Below are 15662 nucleotides of genomic sequence, written 5' to 3'. Positions count from 1 at the left end.
CTCCGAAATTCAGGTCTCAGCGGATCTCTCACACGCAAGCTAACTGATGGTGCATAAAAGTCCAGCTTTTCCAGGATGTTCGGTGCATCAGTTATTCCTAATATCAGTTTACCGACAAATGATGCTCTGAATGAGTTCCGTCGGAAGCGCAGCGTTTCCATGCCAAGTAGACGGCATCGAATCTCGTATTCCGGCATGTTTGCAATATTATTCCATGGTAGTAATCTCAAAGCATATCTTGTGAATCTGGCCTGAATAGCTTCCAATCTCAAAATCCAGATATTCGTGTAAGGACTCCACACAACGCACGCCGTCTCAAGCGTTGAACGGACCAGCGAATAATATAGCGATCGTAGGCTGAACGGATCTGAAAATTCTTTTGTTGTTCGCATAATAAAACCCAAGTTTCTGTTGGCTCTCGCAATTATGTCGGAATAATGATTCCGGAATGTTAGATTGGCGTCTAGTGTGGGCTTCGTGGCCGTGCGGTTAGAGGCGTCAGTCATCTAGGCGTATCGTAAGCCTCGGAGTGAGGGTTCGATTCCCGCTCCAGTCGGTGAAAACTTTTCGTCAAACGAAAGATTCACCACTGGGCCACTGGGTGTTCTTGTGTGTTGTCTGTTGTCTAATGTAAGTGTAATGTTCAGTCTGTGCAGCCTCTGGCTGAAGACGGTGTGAATTGTCTTTTAGAAGAACTCCGAGGTCCTTGACGACAGTTACACGTGACAGCTGAGTACCGCAAATTTGGTAATTCCATATTATTGGCGTTTTTTTCCGATTGAACGAAATGACTGTACATTTCTGTGCACTTAAAGTCATATGATTCCTAAGGCACCAGTCCTGGAAGAGGTCAACCATCCGCTGCAGTTCAACACAATCTTCGCGTTTCTTTATAACAAGATATATCTTCAGATCGTCAGCATAAACTATGCGGTAACCACGTGGTAGTAGGCAGCAAACATCATTAAAGAATATTGAGAACAATAGCGGACCCAAGTTACTGCCCTGGGGTACACCAGAGTTGTTTGTGAAGTAATTCGATTGTACGTCACGTATTTTGACAGACAGGTGCCGATTTTTCAGGTAAGATTCGAGCGAATCATGAAAACAGAAAGAGAGTGAGAGAGATGCGGATACAAAATGCATAAATAATAGTAATTTCATGTATAGGTACTTTGATTTCTGAGTGAAGATGGCTGATTTGGGGAAACTTTTTTTTCGCGAAGCTCAACAACACCAACTGGCAGAGTTGGAAATTCCGAATGGAAATGTTGTTGATGCGAGAAGAGCTGTGGTATGTGATATCTGACGCGAATCCGAAGCCGGTGACGGCGCAGTGGAAGAAAGACGAACAAAAAGTCCATGCGGCTCTAGGTGCGACTATTGGCTATTGTTTGGAAGACAGCCAGTTGAGCCTGGTAAAAAGTGCCAAAATCACGAAAGAATTTTGGGATAGTTTGCGTGCATACCACGAAAAGTCGACGGTGGCTTCCCCGAGTGTCTTTGTTGAAGAAACTGTGGTCGTTGAAATTGTACCAGGGTGGTGATATGTAGAAGCACCTCTTAAAAATCGAAGGTTTGTATGACCGGTTAACGACGACCGATACAGATCTCGAAGAACCACTTCCAATTGCCATGATTCTCCGGAGCTTGCCGGACTCCTACGGTGAGTTAGTGACTGCCCTGGAGGGTCGGCCGGATTCCGATTTGACCATGGAATAAGTGAAGTTGCTCGACGAATTAAAGCGAAAAAAGAAGAAGAATTGTGGTTCGCGAAGTGATGTAAACGCAATGAAAAGTTCGACGAAGAGCGCAAAGCAAAGTGGTTCAACGCAGAACCGAAAGTGGTTCCATTGTGAAAAGCCGAATAAATTTAAGCATGGTGTCCTGAAGAGAAGCAAAGTGCCAAACAAGCGAAAAATCGCTCGCTGCAGGAGATGGCGACGACGATGCTTTTCGTTGCCGGCCTACCCAGACGGTATTGGGACGAGGCCGTGGTTACGGATGCTTATTTGTAGAACCGGCTTCCATCGCGATCAGTGGAGAAGACTCCATGTGAGAGTGGTACGGGAGGCAACCACCCAACAACCATTTTTGCTGTACAAGAGTGGAACAAACTACTCTTAAGCAAACTTTAGCTTAAAGAACTGTTATTCAGCTAGTTCTGTTTCTTGGGCAGCACTTAGCCACTTAAAAGTATCCGGAAGAGTTGAAACGGCCCGCCTTGGAAGACGAAGTGCCTGAGAACGACGAAGAAAGTGTGAGTCATAAATACACACCAGTTCGACCGAATAAAGAGCGTTATTGTCCGTGAAGTGCTGTGGTTACCTGTTTCAAGTGCGAGAGTTCCCTGTCCGCGAGTTCCGTGCCGTGAGCGTGCCACTGATGCTGGTGCTATTGAGTTACCCGATAATTATAAATGGGATGCTGCAGTTGAAAGTAGATGGACACACCACTGATCTCAAATGTACTCGCGTGGATAGAAAGGGAACCATGGAAATTAATTTATTTCTAACGCAATGTCTATCATTGTACGTGGTATTCTACTGCCCACGATTTGGGTCAATAAGCATGGTACCAAACATGGAACCTCCAGCTAGCTTCGTTAACTAAATTCTTACAGGAAATTACATCATTTTGTAAAAAAGTATTCGAAAGGGCCAAATTTGAAAACTTTGAATCCTGGGTGAAGTTGATCAACCAATGACATTACGTTTTGAGATCAGAAAATTATAGAACAAACTTAAAAAGGTTGCAAAATTCTTACATCTGGCATATTTTGTATTATGCGTTGCGCGAAAATTTGTACGCGCAAACGCCCATACATCTCCGCCTGTAATAAAAGTCATTTCGGTGTTTTCGGCGCAGTATTCCTTGGCCAATTCGCGCACTTATTGTAGAAGACACCATAACGATTAAACATACCAGCGGAGGTCTATTAGCGATTTTGCACCTTTTTCGCTCTCTATTTTCTTGCAACGGGTAATATGTAAATAATAAAATAAAGTTCAGTGATTTACAAAAAGGCCCCCTAAACGCCTAAAGGTAGGCAGTTTTCTTCAAAAGCGTCTGATAATCTTTAAGGGGCGATTTCTTCACCCTGGCTTAAGCGTTAAGCCAGGTTTAACTATATGGGTAAGCCTGGCTTACCGATTAAGCCGAGGTGAAGAAATCGGCCATAAGTTAATTTAAACGTTGTTCATAGGTAGCTAATATAGCATATTTTTGGGCGAACTTTCTTGATCATTTTAAATTTAAATAAAGTTCAATCTTCAAATCAGATTTCAGGTAAGTTCATGACTCTGAACAACTCTGACTCAATAACTTTTATTGCAAGCAGCTTTCTAAACCGCGATAACAATCATACTTTTTTTTCCTTCCCGCAACAATGTCAATATTGACGCATTCGGATATGTACATTTTCCCTCCCAATCGTGGGAATTCAATTAAGATACACCCACTGGCTTACTGGCTAGGTTACTACCTTACACCACCGTGCTATTGGTTCCAGTCAAACAGCAAATGGAAAATTGCTTTTCGCTTTCGCAAAATTGTTTCCAATTCCCTTTGCGGCACTCCGTGATTCTCGGTTTTCAGTCCAGCGTTACTACTAGCAATGGTGCCCCGAGTAGGCAGCGCATAAATTGCAATCCGATAGCTTAGGGGGAGGAGTCAACATATCTAAATATTTTAAAGTGATTATTAGGCCTCAAGGCCTCAAGTATACAGGGTAAAATATTTGACAAGGAATGAACTAATGATCAAACATCTGTTTGGCACTAATGAAAATTCGATCGAGTCAAACAAGATGTATGAGCATTGGTTTCTGTTTTGGACAAATATTTGACCCTGGGTACTGGGATCTTAAGGCCAGTAGTACACAGGGTCAAATATTTGACAAGGAAAGAACTCAAGAAACAACATCAGTTTGACACTAATGAAAATTCGATCGAGTCAAACAAGATGTTTGAGCATTGGTTTCTTTTTGGACAAATATTTGACCCTGTGTACTAGCAGCTTAAGACTTTTCAAATTCATCGTATACCCCCGTTAATTCGGACCACACCACCTCATTCAAATCAACGGAATTCCTTTGAACTTCTACACACCTAGAAAATATCATGTAATTTTAGGTGTCCTGAACCTGACATATACGAGCATCATCAAAAACACAAATTTAGAGGTTCTAACATGTAAATTTACGTCTTTCAAGACACCCCAAAATAAAATTTATTTTTTGGCGTCTAGCAATCGCTAGAACCGATTTAACGGATGAAACATAGAATAGAAAAGTAAAATATTGTCATGCATGGGATTCGAACACCGGATCTGCTGATCGTGAGTCACATCTCTTACCTCTCGACTATTTCACCGAGTTAGAAGGTGGCTGATGAATGTGGTACTGATTCTACGTTTCTAGTGAAACGGATTTGTTGACATGTAACGCAACCAACCAGCACTTACATGATGCGCGTAAAATTGAGTCCAACTTGTGATTCAGTCTCGAAACGTTTACGTTTTTTGGTGATTCCGTTTCGTGGAAATTTCAGAATTTCTAAGTGTGTAGTAATCCTACGTTAATCCACAGAGAACAGACATCCAGGTTAGAACAAATTTCATTCAGAAAGTTGTGTAAGGATTTGAATCTTGACTTGAGTAAGGTTGCAAACCAATACACGGTGACAACACTAACGCCGCTAAACACCATATTGCCACAATCAGTGGTGAATTGAAACATTTCACGTGGCGAATTAAATTAATATGAGAAATTATTCGATGGCAGCACCACGATGTTACCATTTGTGTTGCCGATGAAATATTCCTTACACAAAATTCAGATTGGACTTGGATGTGTGTTCTCTGTGGTTAATCTAATTCCTTGATTAATCATTTACATGCACAGTGATTTTGAAAAAAAGCCTACTATTCCAAACAATTTCTTTTGAGACTTTTCCCTCTAAAATCAGTGTCCATAAGCATATTAATTCGATAACTAAAAAAAAATTAAATATTCGCCGTTTAGAATTCAGTATGCTTAAAATCGGCGAGGCTACTGAAAATCTGAACAAAAGTCAAAATTATTTCATGAAGCAAAATCGACTTTCAATCAGTTTACTGATCATAAACCAAAGGCCGTAAAGTGGACACATAGCAACCATTGAAAAAATGTTCTTATGGCCTTACACACTGTGGAGCAGAACGTTATTTCGAACAGACCAGTATTTAAAGGATATCTGAAGATTTGTGTAAATATATATGTATGGTTGAATCAAACGCCAATATTTTGAGCAATTAACATACGCAATTCCGTTAAACGCATAAATGCCCCAATTTTTCAAAAAGTTCAGAAATTCATTCAGGGATTCCTTGGAAAATTTCTCCAGGGATTCCTTCGGATATTAAGAATTTCGTGACAAGCACTTATTCGAGCGTGATTACTGCACCGATCTCTCTGTACGAGTAGTGTAGGTTTGTACCGCTATCTGCTCGGAGGACTTTTGCGGCAATTCTGCGGTGTTAAATAAACGCAGTGAACGCAGAATTTACAACTTTATTACGACTATATCCTAATCCACACATTTTACAAAGAATTATTTAAAAGCATCTTGCATGATTTATTTCTGGAATTCCTTCAATTTTTCCAAAAAATATTCATGAATTTGTGCAGAAATTCCTTCAAGAATTCTTTCAAAAATTCGTTCAGACATTCCTTCAGAAATTTCTACAATAATTCCTTTTATAAAACTTTCAGCAATGCCTTCAGAAACTGTTCCAGAGTATTTCAGAAAATATTTTAAAAGTTTCTTCACAATTCCTGTCAGAAAAACTTCAGAAAAAGGATTCCTATAGAAACTGCCCTAGGAATTCCTTCACAAATTTTACGAGGGATTCTTTTAGGAAATCCATTTTTATTACTGATTTGACTTATAATTTCTTCAGAAATATCTAATGAGATTTCTTTATAAATTTCTCCAAAGATTACTTCGAAAAAACTTCCACAGATTTTTCGATAATTCTTTCATGTACCCTTGCTGAAATCCATCGTTGGATTCATTTAAACAATCTTTCACGAGTTCCTAAAAAATCTCCCAGGGATTCTAAAAGAAATTCTTTCAGGGACTCCTTTGGAAACTCCTTGCAGATTTACTAGAAAAAATCATCCTGTGAATATTGCGTAACACACTGGAACAATCTGCTCCCAGCTATCTACAAGCAATCTACAGCAAAATAACTTGGCATGATACGGATCTTGCGATTTACGTCAAAGCACCACTCCTTAAGGTGAAATGGGACCGCGTCCAGGTGCATTTTTGACTCGCATTTTCGAGAGCACCAATCTCGTCATCCACAAAATGCCGGAAAACGAAAGCTACTCAATGTTTACCGCGAGTGAGCAAGGCTACTCATTGCTTTTTCAGCTCTGTTTGTTGTTTAGAATACGAGATCCGTGCTTTCGGTATTTGCAAGGCAGCCATATTGACGGCCATCTTTCGCTCATATATGTCCTTAATGAGGCAGCATCACACCGATCACCTTTGGGGGCCGTCCATAAACCACGTAGACTTTGGGGGAGGGTTGTCTGGCCAAAGTCTACGCTTAATACAAATTTAAAAATTTTTGTATGGACAAAAATCAACGAGGGGGAAAGGGGGTTTCTGAGATGATCAAATTTTGGTCTACGTGGTTTATGAACAGCCCCTTGTCATGATGGTTGCTCTCACCGACGCTTGCTAGGGGATGGACACGCAAGGGGATTCTCACTAATATTTGTTCACACCCCACACATTCTAGAAATTTTGAAGAAATTCAGTCACAAATTCTGTCACAAAATCTTCTAGGGATTCCTTTAGACTTTATAATGTCCTCCCGAAATTTCTCCTCTAGTTTCTCCAGGAAATCCTTATGAAAGTCTTGCTCAGATAGCTTCCAAAAATGTTGTATTGATTCTTTAAAAAATCTCCAAGAAATCCTTTCAAAAACTCATGCATAGATTGATCCAGAAAATCATCTACGATATTTTTTTCAGATTTTTCTCAAAAATACACCATGGATTTTTTGGAAAATGATTCACAAATACATTAAGAATCCGAAATTCAGAACTCCTTCAATTTGTTTTCAGCAGCTTTCTAAAGAAATTTCTCTAATAATCGTGTTGTAAATCCTACAAAAGAATATTAAGGAAATTCCCAAGATTTCTTAACATGCCTTTAAATATTTCTACAAGACATTTCTCTTACAGAAATTGATACAAAGTTTTCTTAACCCTTCTGCGCGTGCTGTTGTAAAAAGTACAACACTACCAAAAAACCTCGCTTTTCGTATACAGCACGAGCGAGGTGCAGTTTCGGTTGTTTGATGGCGCGCGTACTGGACGGTTAAGAAACTCTTAGGAGTCCGAGGCTTCTTTCAAAAATTTTTCTACAGAGTCTTAAAAAGATTCTTATAAGGATCCTTCCGGAAAAGCTGAAATACATTCTTATAGAGATTCTTGCGGAAATTCACACAAAGATTCCATCAGAAATTCCGCCGGATATACCTCTATGTATTTAATCAGAAATTCCTCCAGGATTTCCTCCAAGCGTACCTCTAGGAATTACTCTATGGATGCCTCCAGCAATTAATTAAGAAAAATGTCCAGGTTTTTTTTTCTTAGGAAATTTCTCCAGGATTTTTTCCTCAAAAATATCTGTAACAAGTGTCAGTATAACGTCCAGTATTGATGAGATTTGTCGCGTTTAGTATTCGTTAAATTTTGTTAAAAAAAAAAAGAAAACGTTTTTAGTTAGGTTAAGTGTAACGTCCCAAAAATCCCACGAACGCAGCCATCACTACACTGCCCCATGTAAGGACGACGATAGTTCCGCTAGCCACTACCTGGCTACACAGGACTGCACGAATGGGCGGCCATGGGAGGCGAACTGGGTGGCCATCATGAGGAGGATGTACGGCGGGTCAATGGCCAAAGGTTCGGGGTCAACGAGCTTAAATCCAAAAGATCATTAGCCTGGTGATCTTCAGAGCGAATAGTCGAAGTTTTCAAAAGTTAATAGAAGGAAAAAGTTATTTGGAGTAAAGTAAAAGTTGAAGGTAGTTATCCAAAGTTAAGGAGCAGAAAAGGATACAGAGAAGAAAAGAAGGAGTGTGAAGGAATACTGGATTTCCAGGTAAACTACTGCCCATAAACCCCGAACCTAGCCCATCCGTACAGTGCCTAACCCGCCATTGCGATTCTCCTATTGTGCCCACAGGACCTCGCGGTTTTTATTTCAAAACCAAGTTAGTGACCCGTACAGTGCAAGTCGCTACCACTGCGTAGACCCTTCTAGCCAATTTGTAGTGTGTCCGCATCCCTGTAACCCGATACAATCATCAAACGCGCCGACGAACCCAGGCTTTTCCAGTGACTCTACGGATCATTGAAGCCTCGAGTCCGTCAACACACTCGAGGGGCGCACGGGACAGGAGGAAGGTTCGCGAGAGGCTGCAGCCAAGAAAAAGAGAGAAGGAAGAAGAAGAATTGCCCGCCCCCTGGCCCAGGAAGGAGAGAAGAAGCTAGTGGACAGGCGAAAGGAGCGACAGCGTAGGCGTGCAGTGCGCGGGGCCCCAGAAACAGTGAAGAAAAGTGAAGAACGTAAGGTAGAACTACCTACTCCGCTCATTATGATCATCGAATAAGCAAGACATATTTATAAAAAAATGAAGTCAGAATGGGGAGTATGAGATTAAGGTAAATATATAAAACTGAAAATGTCATGAGATCATGAGGTATGCTTTGGCGCTATTATGGGTGCTCCACAAAACCATTTCTTGATATGCGTGTCAAAAACCTGAAAACCCCTGCATTATAAGCCATCATAACAAAACCTCAAACAAAATTGCAAGTTTTAAACTGCTTGGATATTAAGAATGTTACCATTAAAAATGTACATAAAATCGAGAGTCTATTTAATCGAGGGCCCACTAAATCGAGGTGTACCTGTAGTAAGTTTTAAAGTACTCAAATTCATGTACTTGAATTTATCCTTGTAGGTTTGCCTGCCCAAAAGATTGTTCTCCAGAATGCATGCCATATAAGAAACTTAATGTTATCCAGAGGTAAACTCTGCTAATCATGGCCGCTTCTATAGCACTGCACCGGTGCTACCTCTTCAGTTAATCCTGGGTCCAAAGCTACGTTGTATCGATTTTGCTCTGCCTCAAAGGGAACGTTCGTCCCTGTGACAACAGCAAGCCCATACTCTACGAAGAAACCGACTCCTTTAGAGAAATCGAGGGCAAAACGTCTCCGGGAACAAAACTCATTCACGTGATGTCATTATATTATGAAGGAAACTTCATATGGAAGCAACCAGCGATTCGTACTCCTTCTCATCGTTGCTGCTTGGAAGAGTTCAATGGAGCCCCGTGGTATTTCATTACAAGTCAAAGCCAAAGTCTCATAAGTAAGGAAAGTAAACAACTCTCAAAGTGAAATACATCAGTGTAATCAGTATAGCTTGGGTCGAGCGTTATGCCCCTCCTTCCCCTACTGAGGAAAGAAAACTCGATACGATACGCGGTTGAATAGAACGATGGTGATTCTTGACGAAAGATACCGACCGTTGAATCTGGCGAAGGAAGCGTTCAATATGAAGTCTCTTTGCCTATTTTGGAAGAAGGTAGGTAGGTAGATAGCATCGTCAAAATTGACAGTTTCCTTCTCAACTCCACCTGCCCGGCGTCGGTGAATCATGAAGCGAGGAAGCGACTTTCGGGAGTAGGTATGGCTATTAGCAAAAGTTTGCCACCCTCCTGCCGCCGCCTGTTCTGGGTCGGTCCAGGAGTAGGTACTGAAATGCGGGAAAACTTTTATGCACTTGAAGTTAACTTATTGGCGGATGGTAATGATTTTGAGGTCAAATTATGGTAATTTGATGAACATTTTATTGGATAGCAGATTCAAAGTTTATGGATATCTTTATCTGATGGTACCTCATCACCTAGCTAAAAAGTTATTGAGGGATAAAAATATCATGATGCTTCTAAATTTAGTTGTTTTTTTTCTTATTTGTACACTGCATTCTTTGCTCACATGGACAGAATCTACTTCTCATGATTAATAACAATGTTATCGAATGAAAGCTATTCTTAAACCTAAGGTGTAGATTAGTTTAACAGTGGTTTGATTGGGATTCCTTGCTTGTTACCGATCAGTAGGTCGGCTCTAGAGGCACGTTCTCCTCCATTCGGGAAATTTGTGCCATTTGCTTGTTACGTAAGTTTAGTTCATTATCTCCAAAACGAACCGAAGAGAATGGCAACTGAACGAAAGCTATCAAAGATATGAGCAAAACAATTTTACCTGTTTCAAGAAAATTTCCCAAATTTTTGGTCAATACATAATATTGAGGGGTGACCCCAAACTTCTGGTCGATGACATCACAGAAAACATACATCAAGGCTAGAACAAATTTTATTCAGAAAGTTGTGTAAGGATTTGATTACTTACTTGAGTAGCGATGCAAACTAATGCATGTTGAAAACACTAGTGCCGTCAAGCATCATATTGCCACAGTTAGTGATGAATTCAAACTCGCCGATTTCAGCGCCGCGATGTTGCCGCTTGTGCTGCAGATGCAATATTGCCTTACACAAAATTCAGATTGAACTTGAATGTCTGTTATCTGTGATGACATCAATAAGTGCGAGCTAACATAGATGGTCCTATAATTCACATTTAGATGCCGTAGTTGAAGGGATGTTAGTGCGACCGTGCGACATCCGTTGCTACTAGAGTTCGAAAATACCTCTGCATTTCCAACTGTTGTTGGGTTGGGAGACGGAATTTTTCTTAGTAGGAAGGGATGGAAAGTAACAATCTCTGAATTCACCTTGTAAAATGATGTAATTTGGGTATCTTTTTTGTATAAAGATACTTTGATGAAATTGCTGCGACACCTTTGACACAGAGAACTTCCAAACTAGAAAAATCTCTCGAAAGTTAGCACAAAACAAGAAACAAAGAGGATGCAGCGATTACTCTTTATCCCAACTGATAACAGATAGTGACATTATCTCGAAAATTTTTGTTGCAGACAAAACGGAAGCTGAATTTGTTGCGTGCTTTTCAACTCGTGAATAATCAACCCAAAATGAAACTTTTTTGATGATACATCTTCAGCAGCGTTGCAGTGTTTACCGACTCAAAGTTACCGCTCGAAAATCACAATGCAAGCCTTAAAAATCTCTGAACTCGTGGTGCAAGATCTTTGTCCTATTCTGTTCAAGTTGGGACAAACCTTTATCGCAGTGGGTAGAATGTCGCAACAAATTGAGGTTGCGACATTGCCGTTATTGTTGCGCGATGGTTGAATTTTGATTCACTGTTTTAAGCGTTAGAAACACTAGCGTCACCCAAGCAGCATGTTGATACAGTCAGTGGTAAATACGTATACTTATCTGTAGATAAGTTATATTCACCACTGACAGCAGCATGGGAACTTTGCGATTAGCAGCACCATCATGAAGTTACCACTTGTGTTGCCATTTCAAACGACCATTAAACTCCTTATGCCTGGTTTAGACTGTTCAATTGAAACGAGCATCTGAGTAACAGACTTCTCAACCATGTTCAATCCAATGGTATGACTTGCATGCTCTTGAATGCATCTCAGTTGAAGCGAGTGTTTACTTTGTTCAACTCGTGCGGTGTATAAGCAAATTGAATTGAATTAATCTCGTTTGACAAATGACTTGAATTCAACTCACATGAATCGCGGGTTTAGACGGGGCAAATGGGATGTGTGTGATCGTAGAGTTTCTTTACACTGTTACTGAAGAAAAGACGTCTGTTCCGGTTGCCGACCGTGGAAAAAGTGTTTTTATTTTCAATTCAAACGACATAGCAAAACCAGCCTACTAGATTGACTCACTGCGATAGGTTTTCAAACAGTCTTACGCAAGGTGGTGAATACACTCAGAGAAATCATCTTTTGCAATTCATTTTATTTAGTTTACCATTTGTATTACCAATCAATCCTCAACATGCTCCCCCTACCATTATTTTCTTCAAACGGTAACAAACACAACTTAGCGATAGATCTTTTGATTTCTCCTGTTGACGTCCTTAAGGTGGCAACTCGAACTCGTCCATCCGGTCCAGGGTGTACTTGACTTACGCGACCTGTTATCCACGTATAGGGTGGCAAATTATCTTCTTTGATAAGACACAACTGACCAACTAACAAATTTGGTTCTTTACTGCACATCTTTTTCGTCCGTTGTTGCATGTTGTTCAAGTATTCAAGTCTCCACCGTTCCCAAAAATGTTGCAGACATTTTTGGATTTGTTCGTACCTCGTTAACCGATTATAGTTGGTTTGGTCATGATTGTGATCCGGTGGTGCGGTTATCGGACCGCCAGCTACAAAATGTCCGGGCGTCAATGGGTTTGGGTCACGAGGGTCGGATGACATTGGTGAAATTGGTCGTGAGTTCAAGCAGCCTTCGATTTGTTTAAGGAGGGTTAACATCTCCTCATAAGTCGGGATGGTGGGTCCTAACACTCGACGTATGTGTTGCTTGACACTTTTTATTCCTGCTTCCCATATTCCTCCAAATGCTGGTGACCGTGGGGGTATGAATTTCCATTCAGTTCCTTTTGCTTTACAAAACTCTCGAATGTCCGGTGCAACTTGGTAGTTAAATGTTTCGACCAGAGATTTGATTTCATTTTTTGATCCCACAAAATTTGTTGCGTTGTCACAGAAAATGGTTTTGCTCCATCCTCGTTGGCCAGCGAATCGTCTCAGAGCAGCAATGAAATCTGCCGTTGATAGCCCACTTACTAATTCTAAATGAACCGCTCGAGTTTTCAGACACACAAAAAGTGCAAAGTATACCTTGTGTGTCTTTTGAGTCCTGACAAATACTTCTTTGGCTATGAAAGGCCCTCCAAAATCTACTCCGCATGTTTCGAATGGCCTACCTGGGTTTACTCGTTCAGTTGGAAGCTGTCCCATTATTTGCTCTAAAGTTTTGGGGTTGTTCCGGTAACATTTCATACACTGATGAACTACGCGTCGTGTAAGGCTGCGTCCATGTATAGGCCAATATTTCGTTCTCATCGCATAAAGAAGACCTTGGCTACCTACGTGCAGATTTTCCACATGAAGATGAGTCGCAAGTAGCCGCGCTAGATTGCATTTGGATGACAAAATGATCGGGTGCTGTTGATCGAAGCTCACTCCTGCCGACTGTATTCTGCCTCCAACGCGAAGAATCTGTCGATCATCTAGAAATGGTTGAAGCGTTATGAGCGAGCTTGAAGCAGGTAACGGTTTATTGTTTAACAGTAGTTGTGTTTCTGCAGCAAACTTATTCTGTGCCATTCGTATAAGGCACCACTGTGCTTCTTCGAGTTCCTGTATAGTTAGCAGCCCTTTCGATCTTGTCCTAGGATCCTTTTCACAATTCCTTTTAAAGCGCAGGCAGTATGCTGTCACTCTTTGAAATTTCTCAAATCTAGAATATCGGTCCAAAAGTGAACAGTCCATTTTGTTTTGAGAACTTTTCTGAGGAATTGTTTGTTGCTGATCTCGGTTCACTAATGTTTTGATAGTTTCGTTTGTCCATGTTCCACTGGGTTCGCTAAGAAACGCTGGACCGTGCCACCAAATCGAACTCTCCGATAATTTCTGTGCAGACGTGCCTCTTGAAATAAGATCTGCTGGGTTTTCGACGGATCTCACATGATTCCAATGGTCAGTTGCTGACATTTCGTTGATTTTCTTCACCCGATTGCTAACAAACGTTGGTCTCTTCTTTGCTGGGTTTGAAATCCAATCTATCGTAACCATCGAGTCAGTCCAGTAATAGATTCCGTTTATTGGAACCGTTAAGGTATCCTTGACCTTTGCCATAAGTTCTACTAATAGAGTCGCTGCTCTCAACTCCATGCGTGGGATGGTTGTATCTTCTTTGTTCGCTTTTTCGCTGGACGGAGCAATCCTTGACTTCGAACAGATTAGGTTGACCAGGATTCTTTCGTTGCAAATAGTTCTGACGTAAACCACCGCACCATAGGCACGTTTAGCGGCATCTGAAAATCCATGTAGCTCCACCAATGTACCCTTGATAGGCACATGTCTAGGGAAACATATTTTTTGAATTCCATCGATTTGCTTACAGAACCAAATCCAATCTTTTTCAATTCGCACGGGAAGCTTTTGGTCCCAATCCAGTTTCGTTGACCATATGTCCTGTATTAATAGAATAATTTAATGAAGTTTGAATGGTAATACAAACCATTTGGACAAGTTGGTTTATTTCTTACCTGCATTATTAACTTTCCATGCAAAATGATAGGACTGATAACTCCGAGAGGATCGAAAATTTTTTGCACTTCCGATAAAATGCTACGCTTTGTGATTTTTGCATTCACGTTCACATCCACGCTAAACCCGAACAGATCAGATCTGGTATCCCACTGCATTCCTAGAATCTTAGTCGAGCTACTATCTACGGCTTCGCCAACAATGGACGGTTCGTTGGACTTCCATTTATGTAATTCGAAGCCCGCACTTTGCAGAATTTTCCCCAACTCCTCCTTTGTTTCTATCAGTTTTTCAGGTTCATCGTCGCCGGTAAGCACATCATCCATGTAAAAATCCATTATAATAACCTGACATGTGTGTGGATATCGGTTCTCGTATTCTATAGCAAGCTGTCTTAGGCAGCGTGTTGCTGCAAATGGAGCCGAGCATGTTCCATATGTGACGGTGTTGAGCCGATAAGTAGCGATAGACTCTTCTGGCGAAAACCGCCAAAGAATCAACTGCAACTGGCGATCTTCATCATGAATCAAAATTTGTCTGAACATTTGCTTAATGTCGGCTGTCATTGCGTATCGGTGACACCGGAACCTCAGAAGAATGTTGAAAAGCTCTGGTTGTATTGTGGGTCCACTCATCAGAACATCATTCAACGAAATTCCCGTTGACGTACTAGCGGATCCGTTGAATACCGTTCTTAACTTGGTTGTGCAACTGTCCGGCTTAAGTACGGGATGATGTGGGAAGTAAAATACCGGGTCATCAGTTCTCAGTGTGCCTTCTTCCACTTTCTCCATATGACCTGATGCCAAATATTCTTCCATGAATAAGCAGTAATCACCACGAAGCTTACTATCTTTTTCAAAACGCTTTTCTAACTTCAGCATCCTGTCCAGCGCTGTGGACTTAGATTCTCCAAGTTGTTTTACACATAGCTTTGTGGGCAGCTTCAGCACGAATCTACCCTCGTTGTTGCGTCTGGTACTATCCACAAATAGTTGCTCGCACGTGATTTCCTCATCTGCCAATTCTCTAACTGAGAGATTGACAGTGTTTTCATTCATGAATCGATTCAAATTTCCTCCATAGTTTAATCTTGCTACGTTACCTCCAACAATCCACCCTAAAACCGTATTTTGGATCAACGGTAATTGTTCGCCTAAATTGTATTAATCATTATTATTCGAATAGTTCAATTTTATATTCATATAATTACCTATTTTTATGTTTCCATTTCGCAGTATATCGAACATTACGGATACACCAAGAAGCATGTCAACAGGGCGACTCAAATGGAAATCCGGATCAGCCAGATTTATGTCGGATAACTCCCATCCATGTATGTCCACA

The 15662-nt window shown here is 40.9% G+C and overlaps 1 protein-coding gene across 1 annotated transcript; it reads right to left on the bottom strand.

The window, feature by feature from the left end:
* Window positions 1-7761: 7761 nt before the first annotated feature.
* On the bottom strand, window positions 7762-15376 carry LOC134285255 (uncharacterized). The gene is made up of 2 exons (XM_062845751.1): window positions 14315-15376; window positions 7762-14240 (listed from the first exon to the last, which is right to left on the bottom strand). Exons 1-2 carry the CDS (start codon window positions 15374-15376, stop codon window positions 12006-12008), a joined length of 3297 nt encoding a protein of 1098 aa, XP_062701735.1. The 3' UTR covers window positions 7762-12005.
* Between the last annotated feature and the right edge of the window lie 286 nt (window positions 15377-15662).

Source organism: Aedes albopictus, chromosome 1, assembly GCF_035046485.1.
Source record: "Aedes albopictus strain Foshan chromosome 1, AalbF5, whole genome shotgun sequence".
Lineage (NCBI taxonomy): Eukaryota > Metazoa > Arthropoda > Insecta > Diptera > Culicidae > Aedes > Aedes albopictus.
This window is presented reverse-complemented; position numbering and strand designations above follow the sequence as displayed.